At 34.3% G+C, this 21,532-nt stretch overlaps 3 protein-coding genes across 5 annotated transcripts; all 3 read left to right on the top strand.

Annotated features, from left to right (window-relative positions):
* Positions 1-127: 127 nt before the first annotated feature.
* On the top strand, positions 128-5,519 carry LOC100878546 (15-hydroxyprostaglandin dehydrogenase [NAD(+)]-like). Its single transcript, XM_003699661.3, has 7 exons — positions 128-267; positions 2,114-2,212; positions 2,302-2,428; positions 2,970-3,076; positions 3,717-3,890; positions 4,087-4,235; positions 5,296-5,519. The coding sequence occupies exons 2-7, from the start codon at positions 2,117-2,119 to the stop codon at positions 5,429-5,431; spliced, it is 789 nt and encodes a 262-aa protein (XP_003699709.3). The 5' UTR covers positions 128-267; positions 2,114-2,116; the 3' UTR covers positions 5,432-5,519.
* Positions 5,520-6,974: 1,455 nt separating this feature from the next.
* LOC143266665 (15-hydroxyprostaglandin dehydrogenase [NAD(+)]-like) lies at positions 6,975-10,048 on the top strand. 2 transcript variants are annotated; one of them, XM_076542206.1, is made up of 7 exons: positions 6,975-7,167; positions 7,338-7,554; positions 8,087-8,213; positions 8,381-8,487; positions 8,973-9,146; positions 9,488-9,618; positions 9,698-10,048. In XM_076542206.1, exons 2-7 carry the CDS (start codon positions 7,462-7,464, stop codon positions 9,870-9,872), a joined length of 807 nt encoding a protein of 268 aa, XP_076398321.1. In that variant the 5' UTR covers positions 6,975-7,167; positions 7,338-7,461; the 3' UTR covers positions 9,873-10,048. The 2 variants fall into 2 exon arrangements, with proteins under 2 accessions (XP_076398321.1, XP_076398320.1); XM_076542205.1 differs by having other exon boundaries at positions 6,975-7,234.
* Positions 10,049-17,534: 7,486 nt separating this feature from the next.
* On the top strand, positions 17,535-21,463 carry LOC100875101 (15-hydroxyprostaglandin dehydrogenase [NAD(+)]). 2 transcript variants are annotated; one of them, XM_003699714.3, is made up of 7 exons: positions 17,535-17,652; positions 18,636-18,796; positions 18,880-19,006; positions 19,604-19,710; positions 19,785-19,958; positions 20,292-20,446; positions 20,515-21,463. In XM_003699714.3, exons 1-7 carry the CDS (start codon positions 17,649-17,651, stop codon positions 20,747-20,749), a joined length of 963 nt encoding a protein of 320 aa, XP_003699762.1. In that variant the 5' UTR covers positions 17,535-17,648; the 3' UTR covers positions 20,750-21,463. The 2 variants fall into 2 exon arrangements, with proteins under 2 accessions (XP_003699762.1, XP_012143962.1); XM_012288572.2 differs by having other exon boundaries at positions 17,538-17,652; positions 18,717-18,796.
* Positions 21,464-21,532: the final 69 nt, after the last annotated feature.

Below are 21,532 nucleotides of genomic sequence, written 5' to 3'. Positions count from 1 at the left end.
TCTTTTAATAAAAAATTTTTCTTCATATAAATTTGCAAGTTGTTTTCTATGAAAATGAAAAAAGAAAGTACAACGATAACGTATCAGCGTTTACCGTCTATCTATCTTGTGCATATGTTGTGGCGTCGTTTAATATGTATTCATGCACACAGAGACACGGTACTGTTTAATTACAACAGTGATCGAACTGCAAACTCACATCTGAAACGTACACGGTGCTGTTCACGTCGTTCGATTCACAAATAGCAGAACTAATCAAAATAAACGGTGAGTCTCGAGAGAAGTCTACTACTTTCTTTTCATACTATTCGTGAGAAGGGTTCATCAACACTGAATTATATTTTCAAGGGTTCATATTCGTTCAATTATTCCGAGCAAAATTTTGTTCAGTTTGTAAAAATAGGTGTTTTGCTGTGAACATGATAGGTCTCATTTTTATGAGTAAAGATAATAGCTTGATTGTCAATGATAATTAAATTATTTTAATTGTTAGAACGTTTGTATTGTACTGAATTATGGTAATGGTTTTTGTAGTTTTAAATTTGTAAGTTGTGGATTTGAGTATCAAGATGAAATGGAAAGTTTTGATATTGAATTGGAGATTCTAATCGTACGAAGTTTGATTATATCAAGATTTGGGATTTTACGATTGGGAGATGTGGAGATTTGAAGATTTAGAGATTTGGGGATTTGGGAATCTGGAAATGTAGGGACGGGGGGATGTAGTGGCTTGGAAATTTGGGTAGTTGGGGGTTTTGGAATTTGGGGGATGAGAAATTGGAATTTGCGAATTTGGGGATTTGGGGATTTGGGGATTTGGAGATTTGGGGGATGGGAAATTGGAATTTGAGAATTTAGGAATTTAAGGATTTGGGGATTTGGGGATTTGGGGATTTGGGAAATTGGAATTTTAGAATTTGGGGATTTGGGGGTTTGGGGATTTGGGGATTTGGGGATTTGGGGATTTGGGGGATAGGAAATTGGAATTTGAGAATTTAAGAATTTAAGGATTTGGGGATTTGGGGAATTGGGGGATGGGAAATTGGAATTTTAGAATTTGGGGATTTGGGGATTTGGGGATTTGGGGATTTGGGGGATGGGAAATTGGAATTTGAGAATTTAGGAATTTAAGGATTTGGGGATTTGGGGAATTGGGGGATGGGAAATTGGAATTTTAGAATTTGGGGATTTGGGGATTTGGGGATTTGGGGGATGGGAAATTGGAATTTGCGAATTTAGGAATTTAAGGATTTAGGGATTTGGGGATTTGGGGGATGGGAAATTGGAATTTTAGAATTTGGGAATTTGGGGGTTTGCGAATTTGGGGACGTGGGGATTTGGGGACGTGAGAATTTGGGGACGTAGGTATCTGGGGACGTAGTGATTTGGGGACGTAGGTATCTGGGGACGTACCGATTTTGGGACGTGGAGAATGGGGGCTGTAGATGTTAGGTGTCTAAGTATTTAGGTATCTAGATGTCTAGGTATCTAGGTATCCAGCTATCTAGGTATGTAGGTATCTAGGTATTTAGGTATTTAGGTATTTAGGTATTTAGGTATTTAGGTATTTAGGTATTTAGGTATTTAGGTGCTAGGTATAATCTTTGGAAATTTAATTTGGGTATCTATAATTTGGGGATTTAGGAATTGCAAGAATGAGGGATGCAAGAATACAGAAATAGGTATGTGAGTCGAAGGACACAGAGATCAAGGGAGATTGGCTCCTAAGGATATAGGAACATAGGGGTATCTGGAGATCCGGAATCTAGAAATTTAAAAATTTAGAAGTGTAGAAATCTATGGGATTGGCAGCTAGGGATATAGGAACATAAGGGTATAGTGACTTAAAAGTCCAGGAATCTAGAAATTTAGAAATTTAAGGATGTAGAAATCCAGGAATATAAAAATCTATATACAGAAACCCAGAAATACATGGAACTAGTGGTACAAGAACCCAAAGATATCTAAAGATACAAAAGTGTAAATTTAATAATTTAGTGATCCAAAAATTTAGAAATCTAGAAAGTTCAACTGTCTTAAAACGTTCAAAAATCTACAAGAATCATAATTGTATCTATGAATAGTTTTAAAAAAATTGAATTGTACATCTCAGATAATGGACAACGTCAAGAACAAGACTGCTTTGATAACCGGAGGAGCATCAGGAATCGGTTACGACGTCGCAACGAAATTGTTGCAAGGTGGAGCTAAAGTGAGTTCCCACACGATTTAATTAGTCTACTGTCCGGAGAAATTTAATTTCTACTATCCGAGATCTGGAATGTGACGAATAATGTTTAGGTAGTTGCTGTGCTCGATCTCAGCACTTCTCCGGGACCAACTTCGGTAGCTAACTTGGAGAAGCAGTTCGGAAAAGGCAGTGCACTCTTCTTCCCTTGCGATGTCTCCAACACCAAACAATTTGAAGGTACTTTCACTTTTTTAAAAATAGTTCACTTGAATAAAAAAATTGTTTGAATACAGAAGCAGTATTGAATGAATTCAACAAACTTTTTAAATAAAAGATTTTAAAAGTTAATATCTGAAAACTGTAAAAATACGGTAGAGTACTAAAAATCAATGACCACTTATATTTTTTAACTGAAGGTTTTAAACGTTGATATCTGAACTGACGTTGAACTGAAAAAATACTATAAAGTGCTAAAAATTGATGACCGCTTATATTTAAATTAAAATTGAACTATAAAAATTAATAAAATTGAAGAAGAAAATTAAAATTGTAACAAAAGTTTCTGAATACTTTTCGTTATTAAAAATGAGAAATCTAAGATGCATCATTCTGACGGATTTCATAAATCCAGTGCTAAAGTGCTGGTATAAATAGAATATTGACAAGAATATATCTAATTGACGCCATAAAACGTTAATTTAATCAACAACGATAAGACTGAGTCATAAAAATTCGCTCCTAATTGAGTCGTAAAAATTCACTGACGCTGTTCTTACAGAGACGTTCAAAAAAGTTTGGAACCAATTAAATGGAGTGGATATCATGATTAACAATGCTGGGATATTGAATGACAAGGAGTGGCAGCGAACCGTGAACGTGAATGTCGTAAGTACAATATTTACACAGGAACAGATGTTCTATCTTTCATAACATTACGTCTGTTCATTTTTATTAATACTCGTATATTATTTCTATGAGTTATTAACACTATTTATCTTATCTATTATCTGCAACTTAATTAGATATACGATAGCTTATTTCAATTTTCGTTAATTAAAATCAAAGCAAACGTCCTATCAAATATTGAACATATGCTTCCGAGATGAGTGTAAGTAAATAACATCTGATTCTTGTGTCGACAATATGTTATATAATACACAGCTGTTGTATATTAATTTCGCAAATTAAATATTGAAATAAGTTATTGTATTAATGTATCGTGTATAATGGTTGACTGTGTACTTAGCTCTATCTACGTAATACATACTAATAATTTATTATATAACAAATACATTACAATAAATAAAATTATTACTATTCCCAATTGTTTTTACTACTCTCAAGAATCGCTTTATTATATAAAGAAACAATTGATTCGATAATACTATTATAAACAATAAAAGCGAGCAACCATTTGTCCAATAATAGTATCCAAATATTAATGCGAGTAAATAAAAAATCTTTACTGTACAGCACTGTAAATCATACGAGATTATAAATTTATTAATTACTATTTTTATTTTAGACTGGTCTGATCCAAGGATCGTTGCTCGCCATGGAATACATGGGCAAACACAAAGGTGGCAAGGGCGGCACCATATTGAATTATGCATCGATCGTTGCTTTGGAAATCTATTCTCCATTCCCGGTATATTGCGCCAGCAAACATGACGTGATGGCTTTCAGTCGCAGTCTACAAGTAAATATTCAATACAACTTTTAGTATAATACGATGTTCTTTAGATATTAATACACAGTCAACATTACAGTACGTTTGATACACAGTCAATGTTAGAGTACATTTGATATACAGTCAATATTAGGGTACATTTGATATATGTACAGTCAATGAACTAAAGTAGGATAAGACAGCTTCTTATTATAATACTTTTCAGGGACTCTACCATAACACCGGAGTACGAGTACTCGTAATATGTCCTGGAATCACTGATACTCCTTTGGTCAGCAACCTTCAGAACAAACTGTTCGACTTCGTGACAGCTGAGGATCTTCAGAATCGCATCAAAAACCTTCCTACACAACCGTAAATAAACTTATATTCGTTTTGATGAATTTGTAAAGTGAAAGTCGAGTTAAATGTTAGTGGGAGGATCGTTAGAGATTTTGGGGTGTAAGAGAATTTGAGTATTTGAGAGTTTGGCAGCTGAAGATTTAGGGATTTGACAATTTAGTCACTTGGAAAGGGGATTTAGAAGTTTGGAATTTTGTGGATTTGAGAATTTAGAGAATTTAGGGATATTGAAATTTGGGGATATTGGAATTTGTGGATGTTGAAATTTGGGGGTGTGGGAATTTAGGGATATTGGAATTTGTGGATGTTGAAATTTGGGGGTGTGTAAATTTGGGGACGTGCGAATTTGGGGACGTGGGAATTTGGAAATTTGGGAATTTGAGGATATAGGAATTTAGGGATATTGGAATTTGTGAATATTGAAATTTGGGGGTATGGAAATTTAGGGATAGTGGAATTTGTGGATGTTGAAATTTGGGGGTATGGGAATTTAGGGATATTGAAATTTGTGGATGTTGAAATTTGGGGGTGTGTAAATTTGGGGACGTGGGAATTTGGAAATTTGGGAATTTGAGGATATAGGAATTTAGGGATATTGGAATTTGTGAATATTGAAATTTGGGGGTATGGAAATTTAGGGATACTGGAATTTGTGGATGTTGAAATTTGGGGGTATGGGAATTTAGGGATATTGGAATTTGTGGATGTTGAAATTTGGGGATTTTAGAATTCTAGAATTTTGGGATTTGGGAATATTAGAATTTGGAGATACTGGGATTTGCAAATATTGAAAATTGGGGATGTTGAAATTCTGGGACATAGGAATTTAGAAATATTAATATAGCAAAATGGGAATTCGGGAATCTCAGAATGTTTGAATTTAGAATATCAAGAATCTCTAACTTAAAATCCTAACTTATGATATCAAGGATTTGATAATTTAGGAATTTTACTGTTTTAAAATATGAAAGTATAGAAACAGAATTCTAGAATTTGTAAATTCAAAAATTTATAAATTTAAAAAGTTGTATACTTCGCAATATAATATTTACTGGTAATTTCTCTATTTTAGGGTAGAAAACGTAGCACGTGCAATAGTAACTCTCATCCAAAAAGGTGAGAATGGTTCAATCTGGATCAGCGAGGGCAATCAACCACCTCGTGGCGTCGTGTTCCCTCCTGTTCAATATGTCGACCTTAATTTGTAAAAACGAACTTACATTTGGTGTTAGGATAATGTAACTTACATTTTATATGAGCAAATGAAAAATAAAATTAAGAACAAAGAAAAAATAATGTGTTAAGTGAATTATTAATATATCCATTAAAATTCATTACAATTATAATCCTTATGAATAAGTAACATATAATTTCTGTAATATATCTATATTTCTTTAATTAATACATTTTCATACGATGGTAAGTAATGATTATTGTATTTGGATATAGAAATTTTTGTATATTTAATGTTTGTTTGCATTGCACATTTTTAACCAACTATTCCTATGTGGAATTAAATAATTATGTATTGATGCACTTTAACCACGAATTAATTACAACCTTGTTCAGCTACAAATAATTAATAAGGAGAAGTTTATTGAACAGTGAAATATTTCATAAGAAAAGAGTAGTCGACTTGCAGTGAATGATCTATACAGATATAAGAGTACTCGCATCTTCAAAGTGTCATGGCGCTCGAGAAACATTGGCGTCATCTGAAGTCTGGAATGAACGACATCTAGCTTTATTAACAATTTTAAGCTAATTGGGTGTAACCTAGTAAGTGGGGGATTTGGGGATTAAGAAATTGTAGAGTTGGGGATTTAGGGATTTGGAAATTGTAGAATCGGGGATTTAGGGATTTGCAAATTGTAGAGTTGGGGATTTAGGGATTTGGAAATTGTAGAGTTGGGAATTTAGGGATTTGGAAATTGTAGAGTTGGGGATTTAGAGACTTGGAAATTGTAGAGTTGGGGATTTGGAGACTTGGAAATTGTAGAATCGGGGATTTAGGGATCTGGAAATTGTAGAGTTGGGGATTTGGAGACTTGGAAATTGTAGAGTTGGGGATTTAGAGACTTGGAAATTGTAGAGTTGGGGATTTAGAGACTTGGAAATTGTAGAGTTGGGGATTTAGAGATTTGGAAATTGTAGAGTTGGGGATTTAGGGATTTGGAAATTATAGAATTGGGGATTGAGGAATTTGGAAATTGTAGAGTTGGGGATTTAGAGACTTGGAAATTGTAGAGTTGGGGATTTGGAGACTTGGAAATTGTAGAATCGGGGATTTAGGGATCTGGAAATTGTAGAGTTGGGGATTTAGAGACCTGGAAATTGTAGAGTTGGGGATTTAGAGACTTGGAAGTTGTAGAATCGGGGATTTAGGGATTTGGAAATTGTGGAGTTAGGGATTTAGAGATTTAGAAACTTGTGAATTGGGAATCTAAGGATTTGGAAATTGTAGAGTTGGGAATTTAGGGATTTGGAAATTATAGAATCGTCGATTTAGGGATTCATAAATTGCAGAATCAAGGATTCAGTAATTGATAAACTTATGAATTATGAATGTAGGAATTTGAAAATTACAAAATCACAAATGTAAAGATTTGAAAGTAATAGAATCGGGAATTTAAGAATGTAGAATGATTTTAAGAATATAAAAGTTTAAGAATCAAAAAATTTGAGAACTTAAAAATACGCAAACTTCTAGTGAATCTCCAGCTTCTACATCAAGTTACGCCAATGGTAACAGGTCAAAGATGATGACACAAGAACAAGAGGTTTCTGTGGTATCAGTCCGAGAAGCAAAGCTGCAACCAGTGACCACCACGACGTTCATGTCAACTTCTACTGTTCTCCAAAATCACAGAACTAGCAGATTCTCTTGAAATGTCCAGTATCCTGCAACCGTAAATGTCAAAAACCAAACGACAACCACAACAAAGTGAGAATCCATCAAAATTATTAAAACAGTGTTTAAAAACGACTTTAAAAAACTCTTTCCTCTTATCGTAAGTCTTGCCAATATAATTTTATCGAATTAAAAAAAAAAGGTGATGCTACGTCAATTTTCTGTATTCGATCTTGAGAAGTGAAGAAGCTTGTTGTTTTTAGAGAACGCTTCTTGGTTTGACGTTTGAGGAATTTTGTATAAAAAAATTGTCCGAGTGTTTTGGAAAGAAGGAAGGTTGCGGAATTGGAGTTTTTAAGAAGAAATTAGGATAGTCAAATTATAAGGATGCAGATTAAGGATAAAAGAGCACTTGTGACAGGTGCTGCCAGTGGTTTGGGTCTTACCATCTGCAGAGAGCTGCTTCGAAATGGCGCCGCTGTAAGTTACTAGATATTTTATAATTCTAAAGAAGTAAAAGTAAAAGTAATTTGTTGTAGAGGATTTTCTTCATAGGCAACGTTTTTTATTTTATTTATTTGTAACCCACTTGTGAAATTTATTTATTTATAAATTTCTATACTGAATGATTGATAAGTTGGCAGTAGAAAGCTTCGATCTTATTGGTTCAACTACCGTTTAATCAGATGCAATGCTTTAAATACTTCTTCGTTTGAATAATTCAAATTTATAATCACTATAAGTAATTTTACACAGATAGTTACTATATAAATTAAATATTGCTTCTATGATTTTATTTATTTAACAAGTTGACTGTCACAGAAGCAACTTTTGGAAGAACAAAAATATGAAAACGCAAGGTGGAAAAGTTTAAAATGTGAAATGGAAATTTTTAAAGACTAAACATATCTTTACTGATTTTCATTAGTTTTTGTTCTTATATCTCCTTGCACAATAATTGTGTAAACCATTGCATAATAAATTGTAGCTGACATTGAACAAATGATTTCAGATTATCGCTATGATAGATATCCAGGAATCCTCTGGTAAAGAAGCGATGGAGGCGTTGAATGCAGAATTCGGGAAACAACGTGCTGTCTTTTTTCAATGTGATGTCGCTAACAATTCTGAATTCGATGGTAATTTTGATGATATTATTCTTCGAGCAAGTTAGATTTTGGAAGATTAACAAAATGTAAAAAAATTAGTAAACCTGCAAATTTCTGGATCTACAAATTTCCGATTGTTTAAGCTTCCAAATTTCTAAATTTCAAATTCACAAACCTACACCTTACTTTTATTACAGATACGTTCAAGAAAGTGATCACCATGCTCGGTGGTTTGGAGATTCTTGTCAACAACGCTAGCGTGATTGATGAGGGTAATTTCGCGAAAGTCATCGACGTAAACGTGGTAAGCAAAAACTTTTCTACGAATACAAATATCAATTACGACACTTTCGAACAGCATTGAATAGCTCGACCATTAACGTCTGACAAACGAAAACATCTGACTTTGATATACCATCAAATTTTCATAATTTAAAATATATATTCTCACATCACAAATTTAAACCTATGATTTTTCAAGTATACAATTACATTTTGATTTACAAGTTTCTGTCTCATAAGTCTATATATTATTTCAAATAAATTAATATGAAATTTATTAAAATACCCACATCATGGTATACCTACATCAAGGATATTATACCTGCAACCCACAAGTACCATAAATATGAAATAGTATAAAGAATAAAATTAAAAATCCATATACCAAAGTATACCATGTACCATCCACCATCCATAGAAACATGAGAACTGTCGTCAAAGTGTGATACAATAAATTTTGTTTAAGATACATTGTTACAATTGATTAATTGAGGTCCATTTGCGTAGACCGCAGTGATACGAGGAACGCTTCTGGGAATACAACAAATGCAAAAAGATTCTGGTGGCAAAGGGGGTGTTATCGTTAACATTTCGTCTGTGGCTGGTCTGCATTTCTTATCACAGCTTCCAGTATATTCTGCATCAAAACATGCCGTGGTTAGCTTTAGCCGTTCATTTGCGGTAAGTTTTCATATATATAATAATTAATGTTAATAAAACGAAAGAATACAAGTTAAATGTTCGTTGAAAAAAACTTGATGAATATTCGATTCTTATTAGCCTCTTACTCTGTATGATTATACAATATGAAAAGTAAAAATGAAGAGGGTTATAAGTACCAAAATTAGGAAGGCAATTTAATAGTTTATTATAACATTATTTATGAACAAAGTGTATCATGACTTGTTACTTAAAGAACCTAGAATAATTATGATAATTTTTCTACCCCTTAGTATTATAACTATGTATAAAATTTGTCTTTCTTTCTTACACATATGTTAATTATAATCTTGTCTGTTTAGCAACCTTACCATTACCAAAGGACAGGTGTAAGAATAATAGTGATGTGCCCCGACCTCTCGCAACCCTTAAACGCAGAGAATTTATCAAGCACCCTCCCCCAGGATGAAATCATACAAAGATACTACAGAAGGTACTCCAATAATCGTTCGCATTAAACTCTTATTTGACAATTTAATTTAAGAAACTCTTATCCCATATTCTTATTTCAGAGTGGATAGCATCGCACACGGATTGATTTACGTGATCAGGTGCGCACAAAATGGAAGCGTTTGGATTAGCGAGGACGGGAAACCGGTTTACGAAATCCAATTGCCCGACAGTCTGCCTCAGAAACCCGATGATCCTTTGTTGAAAACTGACGAGAACGAGATTAAGATAAAGTAAATCCGAAAGCCTGTCAATAGAATTTTAGTATTAGCACGATTATTCGTTATACTGAATCGACATAATCTGTCGGAATCTGTTGGAACTGTTAGAATCAATGAGATTGATGTTCGTAGATTTTTATATTTAATCATATAAGCCAATTGATAAATAAAATTTATTTTTATTGTTTGTTATTTTAAATTTTTATTGTTGAACCTTAATAAGTGAAGATTGTTAAATATTGTAAATAAAATATTTTATACTGTTGCAAATGATAAACATTGTTTTATTGGAATTGTTCCTATGTGTTGTGTGTTTCTAATTTTTATTAATGATGCTGGGTATACATATGTACATACATACATACATACATACACACCTTCATATATCTATACAGTACCTTTCATAAATACATCATGAATATCATGAATACATCCTATGTATTGTATACATATGTAGGTACACATATGAAGGAATGAGGATGTAGAGATTTGAGAATGTATAACTCTACGAATGTACATAGAGTTATTGGGTTACAGAGATATATGATGTAGGAATTTAGGAATACAAGAATCTTGAAATTGTCTATTATTCACCGAGTTCAAAGAACGTTTATTAAACGTAACTATCAACCTCCTTGTAGCATATTGAAGATAAACTAGTGTACACAGTCGCCGGAAACCGATATCTACGGATGGGTGACACGACAAACAATGTATATCTTGAATGTTATACTTAATCAAACTACTAGAACTATTAAAGTCACAATATTGATAAAGACATCATTGTTCATCTTCGAGACGCTTCGTCATCTACTGTAAACACCGCGAATATTCGGTGTCTGACATCAAACATCCATTTTTGATTGTATCAATGAAAATATTAAGAAAAAACAGACAATAGAACAGTTTATGGTAAAATCACACTGATAATAATATTATATTTATTACAATAAATACTGTATTCACAAAAATCATTAACAATCACTATTATATTAAATTCCACATCAAATATGACAATTTTCACTGTAATAATAAAAATAAGTATGAAAATAACATTTACAAGATAACATTATGTTAATTAAATTAAGTGTAAGCACTTGTGGATTTTAACACTTAACTGCTGACAACTAACACTTTATTAACAGTTTCAACTTTTACAAAGTACGTCCACAATCACTCCAAAAATCAATTGCATTTCTACTTTCACCACAACAGTTTTGATTAACCAAAATCGGATCATATTCCGTATTAAAATTTAATCAGAATCGATATTTACTGAAACGAAATAAAACCCGGATTTTGATTAGAATTTCTTATCGATTTAAAACGAAGAATGACATGTTTAACTTTGTTTTGTATCTCTAGCAAACTTTCGATTACGCGATTAATGCTCGTTGGGTGGATTACGTGGAACCCTGCGATCTTGGAGCAGCAAAAAAATGTTTTTAAAATGCCTCGACGCCACCATATCAGAGACCCACGAAGACTCGACTGAACGAAATGAACATGGGTCGTCTGAACTTTGATTCCTATCATTTATCAAGAGATTGAAGAAGAAAACAAAAATTCTTGTCCTCGTTCTTTTCTTAACGTATACAAATACGTTCATTCTATGCATAGGAATAGAAGATCCAAAGCTATAAATTGACATAAGTGTAAAAAAAAATTCTTATCTTAATTTTTGTGTGAAATTGAATCATTTTTTCTATGAACATTTTATCAAAATTTGTCATTTGCTGACAGTCGGCCATTTTGTACTCGAAATATTAATAGATGACGTAGGTAATTTTCAGCAGACTTTCAAATTTAAATTAGAATGACACAAGTGTTATTTGATAGCACCTTTAAGTCATAAAATTAAGTTTGAGTGAACAGGTTATGAAATTGTTTCACTGTAAGAATCAGCCATTTTGTATACAGAATATTAGTAAACGACTCACATAGTTTTTATTAAACTTTAAACTTGAAACTGATATGATATTTGGTAATACTTTTATCAAACCGTACTAGGCTTTATACATTTTAAAATTTAGTTGTAATCGGCCATTTTATATTTAAAACATCGACTCGTATTTTCATTAAACCGTAATCTGCGAATTGATATGATATGAAAGTTATTTGGAGGTACTTGAAACCTGATATTTCGTGTGCAACACCCTAATATTCGCGAATGATAGTACACTGACGATATAATAAAGAATCATGCTCGAGATAGTTCGCGCAAAACGACGCGGTACAAAGCCTCGCATAATCAGGCCGGGTTAACGATAACCCGGTAACATCCCGTTCACAATCAACCGAGAAATCGACGTGAATCGAGAATGACGAGCAGGGGAAAAAATATACATTTATCGCGTGGAAATGCGCATCTATGGGTGCATGATAGCTTTTTCACTTTTCGAAGATAAATTCTACTGTTCTTATTCGTACAAAACTTTATTAATGATTGTGTGTTAACGCAAAAAGAAATGAAATTTTTACGAGAATACTCATCACTAAACTTTACAGTGATCATATTTTTTAAGTATTTTTAGGTAGGCATTTTTAAACAGCAATACTGCAGGTTTTTCGAAGATGTAAGGTTGATGTAAAAAAACAAGATGGCGACAGATGCGACACTACCTTAAGAAGCCTTGCAAACTGTCAAAAATGAATAAACGCAATTGACAAATGACTTTAAACTGCTTTAATTATACCTTCCTTAACACTCCATTACGTCAACGAGGAAATATCAATTATAAAATCTGATTTTTTTTAGCAATCGCAGATAGAAGAATATTGTAAATGAATATATGAATAAAGTATGAATATGAAGAAAGTACATCAACAATTTTAGCTATCGTTTCATCAAAGCATAATCGTGTAATTGTGTTTCATTTCTATAATTAATTTTCAATGAAAAATAGCGCTCCAATACTTATCATTCATAAATACAGTAATTATAAACCCATTATCTGCTTTGTAATTATCAGTTTATTATTGTCGAAAGATTTTCTTTAATCTACTTATAATTGTACAGATTAGATGTTCTTGAATACTTCATTATTCTTGCTGCACCTCAATTTATTTTCGAGAAAAAACTTTCACTTTTTTCATCAAATAAATGAAACGACTTCCAAACACTTTTTAATACAAGTCAATTTAAATATTCTCAAATAAACTTTTTTTTGAATTTTCATATTTTTCACCGTAAGAAAAAAAATGTTATCTTCAAGATATTTTACCATTCTAAATCTTACGATCAGTAACTACTGATGATATCTGATGACCTAACAAAATTATTACGAATCGATGGTTCAAGAAATCGATATAGTGAAGCATTTCTCCGTTACAAAGAAATCGGCAGAAAGACCGATAGGAAAAAAGAAAAGCAGGGAATCCTGCACGCGCTACTTCCACTTTGCCGATGGTTCGTCGGAGTAAAGTTCAACGCGAGCCGAATCTTACCGGTTTCAAGGAGTTTCAAACGCGTGATTTCCCGACGATTTATCACGAACTCGCCAAGACGGCCACATTAAATGCACTTTTTCTTTGATAACGGAGCACGGAGCACGAGCTGCGCGTACGTCGATTCTTTATCGTGCCAGTGCGCCACACGACTCGACGTAAATTATGTTTCCCGATGCTGTTTGTTCGTGATCGTTGGCTGAGAAACCATTGGCTTGATATTTTTGCGGTGAAAAGGGAACAATAAATAATGATGATAAGCGGTGAGGAAAGGGTGCGCCAGGAAGGCGTCCTTCGTTACACGCACCCCATTTCACCACAGAGAAATAATTTCTTATTGAAAGAAACACTTATGGTGGTTTTAGAAATTGTGGAATTTTGTAGAAGTAGAAATTTGTGAATTTAGGGAGGGTGGGGATTAGCGAGAATTTGGGAGGGTGGCAATTTTGAGAATTTAAGATGTTTGAGGAATTGCGAAGTTGGGGGTTGAAAATTTACGAATTTGGAACTTTGATATATTTCTATATTTTTTGGATACTATTCAAATTTCTTTCAAAGTTTCCAAATCTCTACTTTTCTAAATTTCTATATATCCGAATCCCAACACCACTGAATTACTGTGTTTCCGAATAGCTACTTCCTTGAATTCCTACATTCCCGCATCCCTATGTCGAATTCGTACATTCCCGAATCGCTGCGTCCCAAATTCCCACGTTTTCGAATTACTATGTTCCTAAATTTTCATGTCTCCGAATTCCCACGTCCCCGTATTCCTACAGCCCCGAATCCCTACGACCCATATTTCCACGTCCCCGAATCCCTATAGTCCTGAATCCTTATATCCCCGAATCCCTACATCCCCACGTTCACACGTCCTCAAACCTCTGGAACCCCGAACTCTCTAAACCTTGAAATCTCTACACCCCCAAATCTCTAAACCTTAAAATCTCTACACCCCCAAATCTCTAAACCTTGAAATCTCTACACCCCCAAATCTCTAAACCTTGAAATCTCTACACCCCCAAATCTCTAAACCTTGAAATCTCTACACCCCCAAATCTCTAAACCTTGAAATCTCTGCACCCCCAAATCTCTAAACCCCGAAATCTCTACACCCCCAAATCTCTAAACCTTGAAATCTCTGCACCCCCAAATCTCTAAACCTTGAAATCTCTACACCCCCAAATCCCCAAAACCCCGAAATCTTTACACCCCCAAATCTCTAAACCTTGAAATCTCTACACCCCCAAATCTCTAAACCTTGAAACCTCTACCCTGAAACCCCCATACCCACATCTCTATATCCCCCATATCCTTAATTACAGATTAGCTCCCTATTACCTATTACCCTATAAAATTATTGCCTCATTGGATTTCATCATGGAATAGTATAACGATACGTCACACAAAAAAAAATGCAGCAGAAATTGACACGTCATAGTCACTCAACTGCAAGAAGATTTATATCACCGAACGCAACAACATTTCACTATCTCCGTGAAGTAAAAAATAATGACCAGTTCATGCACTGGCATGTCCTTTGCTATCGACTCTTTCCTCGAACGCCGAGATCAGCAGAGATGAGTCAAGGAAAGTGTGCGGACGCCATATTTGATTTCGACGCAGTAACTCGTGGGGATAACTAAACTTGAGCATCTCTGGATATTGCATTTTTATTGCACGGTCGTTGCACTTCCAGGACAAGTGCTACGTAATGTTTGTTAGTCAATCGTGCATCGATAACGTGTGTTACGTTAACCTATCTCGATAGGGAGCCTTGACCATTTTCAGTTTATGGAAATTTGATCGTTCGATGGGTTTCACGTGTTACTCGGAACATCGACTTATTTTCTGAGAAATAAGTGTTCTATGAATTTTTTGTCCTGTAACTATTTGAAGAATTTTATTAACTTTGTATAATTTTTCACGTTTGTGTAGAAACACTATAGGAAATAATTTCTTCTATACTTTTATAGTGTAGAAGAAAATTGAAGTTCTTTGAAGTAACTTCTAGATAATTGATTAATTTATTACTGGATATTTTACGAAGCAACAAACGGTTCGAAGGTTATTGCTTCGACACATTTCAATTTTCCTTACAAACATTTAAATATTTCGCGTCAGCAAATAAATCATCTATCTTTCAAGATACCTAAAGACTTTTCAAGAACATCTCAAAATAATCGAGCCTTGTTACATTTTATTCTAAACACATTTCATTTCACTTTGTTCTCTGCACTTTTGATTAAAAAATTTGATCAAAGTTGAGAATCGACTCAAAATCTATCAATCCCTTTTTCGTTTATATCCTCACCTCAACAAAGTGAAAATAAAAATTGCACATACAAAATGATACAATTACAAGTTTATCGGACAGCAATTATCGACAGAGGTTTAATTACGATTTATCGGAAGAACAGACGTCACCGCGAAGACTTACCGCGATACGTTGAATTTCTTTTTGGAACGATATATCGAGTTTATCGAGCTGACAGAGTAAACGTGATACGAAACCGGCGGAATTAATTGGTCTGGGCGGGAAGGGGTTAATTAGAGACGTTATCGTCTGTTCGAGACGACTGTTCTTATTCGTCTATCCTGGAAATAAAGAGGGGTGGAGAGAAAAACGCCTCGTTCCCTGGTCCATCGTCCACCTTACGAAGATTCCAGGGACGCAGTAACACCTTTGAGGCTCCCACACAGTTATATAATTTTTGTATCTTCGTGTATTTTAATATAAGATAGATGAAATATAATATAAGACAGAATTTTATTATTCGAAATGCGAGTGTAGGATTTTGGACATATGGGAATTTGGGATGTTGGGTAATTTAGGATGAAATTTTGGAGATTTGGAGATTTGGAAACTTTGGAGGTTTGGAGCTTTGGAAAGTTTGGAGACTTTGGAGACTTTGGAGACTTTGGAAATTTGAAATTTTAGGATTTTAGGATTTTACAAGTTTAGAATTTTGGGACACAGAGGTGTTGGAATATTGGACTCTGCAAGTTTAGAATTTTGGGATATTAGAATTTTAGGACTTTGCAAATTTAGAATTTTGGAACATTGAAACTTTGGAATGTTGGGAATTTGAAAAGGTGAAGTTTCAGAAATTTTGGAAATTTGGGACGTTGGGAGTTTGAAAATTTGAAATTTTGGAACATTGAAACTTTGGGACGTTGGGAATTTGAAAAGGTGGAATTTTAGAAATTTTGGAAATTTGGGACTTGGGAGTTTGAAAATTTGAAATTTTGGAACATTAAAACTTTGGGACGTTGGGAGTTTGAAAAGGTGGAATTTTAGAAATTTTGGAAATTTGGGACGTTGGAAGTTTGGAAATTTGAAATTTTGGAACATTGAAACTTTGGGACAATGGGAATTTGGAAAGATGGAATTTTAGAAATTTTGAAAATTTGGGACGTTGGGAGTTTGGAAATTTGAAATTTTGTAACATTGAAACTTTGGAACGATGGGAATTTGGAAAGGTGGAATTTTAGAAATTTTGGAAATGTGGGACGTTGGGAGTTTGAAAATTTGAAATTTTGGAACATTGAAACTTTGGAACGTCGGGAGTTTGGAAAGGTGAAATTTTAGAAATTTTGGAAATTTGGGACGTTGGGAGTTTGAAAATTTGAAATTTTGGAACATTGAAACTTTGGAACGATGGGAATTTGGAAAGGTGGAATTTTAGAAATTTTGGAAATTTGGGACGTTGGGAGTTTGGAAATTTGAAATTTTGTAACATTGAAACTTTGGGACGTTAAGAGTTTAGAAAGGTGGAATTTTAGAAATTTTGAAAATTTGGGACGTTGGGAGTTTGAAAATTTGAAATTTTGGGACTTAGATATTCGGCACGTTAGATTGTGAAAATTTGGAATTTTTGAACTATTTCATAACCTTGAAACTTCTAAAACCTTGACTCTCCGATCCTCAAAACCTCGAAACCTTAAACCCTTGAAATTCCAAAAATTAAAAACAGCAGTGTCAGTCCAAAAATTTGAAACCTTGAAGGATTAAAACGAAACCTTGAAAGATAAAAAAAGAAACCTTGAATTTGATCAATTCTGAATCGGTAAACACGTACATTCTTTGAGCACACAGAACACGTGGTGATTTCGTTAAACGGTTAATCCAGCCCTGCTGTCTCGCGATAAAAATTGAAGACGCGTCGTGTCTGCATCAACGTAACCAGGAATCGTCACAACGACGTTTCAAACGACTATAAATACCATCGTCAAAGACCGAGCAAGCTTCAGTACGCCGTTGACTTCTCGTGATCTCTCGTCTCGAGCTTTTATTATTTTCACACGCTTCCTTGCTACTCTCTTTTGCGACTTCCGAAGAAAAATGGGTACGTTCGAACGTGCTCTGTTGCTCAAAAATAACCTGACGATCTTTTGATCGATGAAATATATACTTTGTTTAAATATGTACGAGTGTACTGTAGACGGAGCTTTTCTTATAAACACGTGGTTCTTTCAATGATGTATTGTAACTTTTAATAGTATTGGAGCTTGAGATCTTTTAATGTATTTTGGGTGATGAGCTTTTTATTTTGAACGATGGAGGGTTCAGACAGTGATAATAGAAATTTTAGTCATTTATATTAGTTTCGTAGTTAATTTATTCTTTAAATTAGGAGTTTCTGATGAGGATCGAACCAGTGTTGAAAATACCTCTTTTTATGAAACTATAAATTTAAAAAATTCTGAAATCTCAAAATTTCAAAGTCACACAATTTCAAAGTTCCAAAATTTTAAATTCAAAGCTCAACAATTACAGTATCATGAAATTTGAGTGTCCCACTCTTTCGAAATAAATAACATTCCAAATATGCACAGTCCTAAAATTCCAAACTTCCAAACTTCCAAACTTCCAAACTCTCAAAGTTCCAAAGTACCAAAGTTTGAAAATTCCAATACCCCAAAATTTCAAAGTTCAAACATTCCAAAAATCTTAAGCCACAAAATGTCAAAACTCCAAAGCCCCAAATTCTCAAAAAAAAAACAAACTCCTAAAGTTAAAAAATTCGAAAGTTTCAACACCCAAAAATTACACAACACTGACACAAAATTCTAAAATATCAAAGTTCCAAAACTCTCCATATTTCTATCGTTCACTGATTCCACGTGTACCACCACGTAGTCCCCGCTAAAATGATTACCACAGTTTTTGAAATACGTACAATAAACGTCGCCGATAACGCCGCAGAAAAACCACGATAGTACAATTACATAATTCTGTGCAATTTTAAGATCAAAAAAACACATATCAGTGCGTAAAGATTGTAAAATTAAACGAACGTTACAAGCGTAAAATGTCCGAATCTTGCAGAAAATAATAACAACAGAAGCAGACGTTCTTCCGCGTCTGAGAAAGCAAAAGAAATAGAGGCGATAAATGGACTGGTTTCAGGAAAGAACGTCCTCATCACCGGTGGAGCCTCAGGATTGGGATATGCTTTCATGAACCACTTCCTGAAACATGGCGCCAACGTGAGTACTTTCTGTACATTATTTACTCGTTATCAAAGTTGTGTGATAGTTTCAACATCTGTTGTTCTGTTTATGACCTTTAGAAAGTAGCTATACTGGACATCGACGCGGACGCTGGGAGAAAGGTGGAAATAACTGTCGAAAAGTCCTATGGGGAGAAGAAGGTTCACTTTATACACGCTGATGTGTCTAATTACCAACAGCTAAGTGGTGAGTGTCGCATAAACTGTCAGAATTATTGGGTTGGTGAAAATTTGGTCGTTGGTGTAAATTTAAGTTTCGTCTGAGGGTGTAACGTCCCCTAACTTTGCTACATGTTTAGAATCTAGACATGCTTTCTAGAAGAGGGTAGCTTAAAGTAGTTAAATTATTTTTTCAAAACTTGAAAATCTGTCAACTTGAAATTTCTAAATTGTACGAATTTATGTATAATTGCATATTGTATGGATGTATGAATTTGAAATTTTTGAATTCCTAAACTTGGAAATTTATAAGACTGCATTAGTATAAATAAAAAATTTCCAAACTCCTAAAATTGAAAATTTGAAAGACCACAAGTCTATAAATTAAAAATTTCTAAATCTCTCAAGTATTAAAATAAATAAAATTATTAACGAATGCGACTGTAAGGCTGCTTTGTAAATACAGCAATGAGTAATACGAAATGATAATAAGAGTCAACGCATAGACCTCGATCTAACAAAAATGTAAATATTTTGATTATTCCCGAAAAGACGGGTTATTATCGTTCCCCGAGACACAACATGTCTACCTGTTTTCAAGTTCTTATCAATTCTAATTTTACAGAGGCCTTCGAAGAAGCAATAAAATTAATGAACGACATCGATGTGGTTATCAATAACGCTGGTATCTTGGACGAACGAAGATGGGAGAAGGAAATCGCGGTGAACATTGTGAGTGAAAAAAAGAATTTCTGCTTTTATTCCTCTTTCTTTATATTTACGAAATTATTTTACAATCATTTTAGGGAGGCATGGTTTCTACCGCATTACTCGCCATGAAATACTTAAACAGAAACGAACTTGGACACGGTGGAACGTTGGTGAACGTTAGCCAGCATATTGACATCAGATGCACAGCTCAACTTCCGGTTTACACGGCTACCAAGCACGCCATCATCGGTCTTTCGCAGTCTCTCGCGGTAAGATTACTTGCTGTAATAATAGTTATAGTAAATATTAAACAATACAATCTATTAATAACGCTACCCAAATAAAAGGAATTGAACTGGATCTACGTTTCTAGATTCCTAAATTTGAAAATTTGAAACTCGGAAACATTACAAGACATCTAAATTCTCCAAATAACTAAATTAAAAATTTTGTAACTTCCACAAAATCTAACTCCAAAATCTCTGAACTTAAAATTTAATTTTTAAATTCCTAAACTTTCAAATTTCCAAATTCCGCCGCGTTCTACAAAATAACTTAAGATTTAAAAAAGACTACATCTAACAAAACCGAATTTGTACCAGGAATCTTATCAATACGAGAAGACCGGTATCCGAGTGATAACGTTATGCCCAGGGCTAACGGAGACCGCCCTAACAGTGGACAGTCCAAACAAGTTGCTCTCCCGAGTAATGAAGGCAGACTTCGTGAAAAACCTCGAACAGTTATCCATACAAACGTAAGTTTATCTTCTCTTCTCGCTCGCTGTTCGACGATGAAAAAGTAATTGTTACTGATTCGTTGCAGACCGTACGTAGTGGCTCAAGGTTTGATGTCGATACTGAGGATCGGTGAATCCGGTAGCATATGGGTGATCGAGAACGGGCGAAGTCCGTACGAAGTTTACGTACCGAATCCTCGTACTTTGCGCCGCACTTACAAGAACAATTTCACGCTGGTTGAGACCAAAGTGACGACGAGAGGTCGTCCGATAAGAGAGGTCTGTGACAACACGCGGACAGGTCTGATGAGTTGCGCCTGACACGAGAATGTGACCTCTTCGAGCGTGATCTTCTGACTTCTTCAAGAATCATCGCGAATGATTCGGATCGCTGCGCGTCGCTGTCGCAGTGATGGGCAGATCGACTATAGTACTGCCGGGCACGGTTTTGAGGTGTACTCATTCGCGTTTAACAGAATACAGTAAACTACAGCTATATTGCCATCATTTATATTACAAATTAGATAGGCTTTGTGTACATTGAGATGCTGCAAGTTTTCATATTTTATCATTTTTAAGTTTGCAATCTTTCAAGTTCTCAAACGCAGACTTTCAAATTTACAAGTTTCTAAATTTACAAACATGCTCCATAAAAGAATCCCTAACTGACAATATCATAAGAGTTTACTGTATACATCGTTGCTCATAAATGGACGCCAATCACATGATCATAAACCTCGTGCTCGAAATTGCTCATCACTGCCCCGGTGAACAGTGAAGGGAAAAGTTGAGGGACATCGAGAGACTCGGGTTTGTTCGAGCAAACTTAGAGGTTGAGGAAAATGAAAGGTTCAAGCTGCGCTTTGCTTGATTTTTCTTCTCAGTCATTGATATAATGTTAAGTATTTATACACACGCGTACACCACGCATCGCATTTTTGTACATAAATGAACGCCACCATATTTTACTTTTTATTTTTTGTAAGTTTACTTAGCATTTAAGTTGATAATAATGATATGACTTTTCTTATTCGATCAAGTCTCGTTTTATTTCCTTTGAACCTTTTTTTATGCTCGGCAATTTACAAAAACAATTTATATATT

This window comes from Megachile rotundata, chromosome 2 (assembly GCF_050947335.1).
Source record: "Megachile rotundata isolate GNS110a chromosome 2, iyMegRotu1, whole genome shotgun sequence".
NCBI classification, from domain to species: domain Eukaryota; kingdom Metazoa; phylum Arthropoda; class Insecta; order Hymenoptera; family Megachilidae; genus Megachile; species Megachile rotundata.
This window is presented reverse-complemented; position numbering and strand designations above follow the sequence as displayed.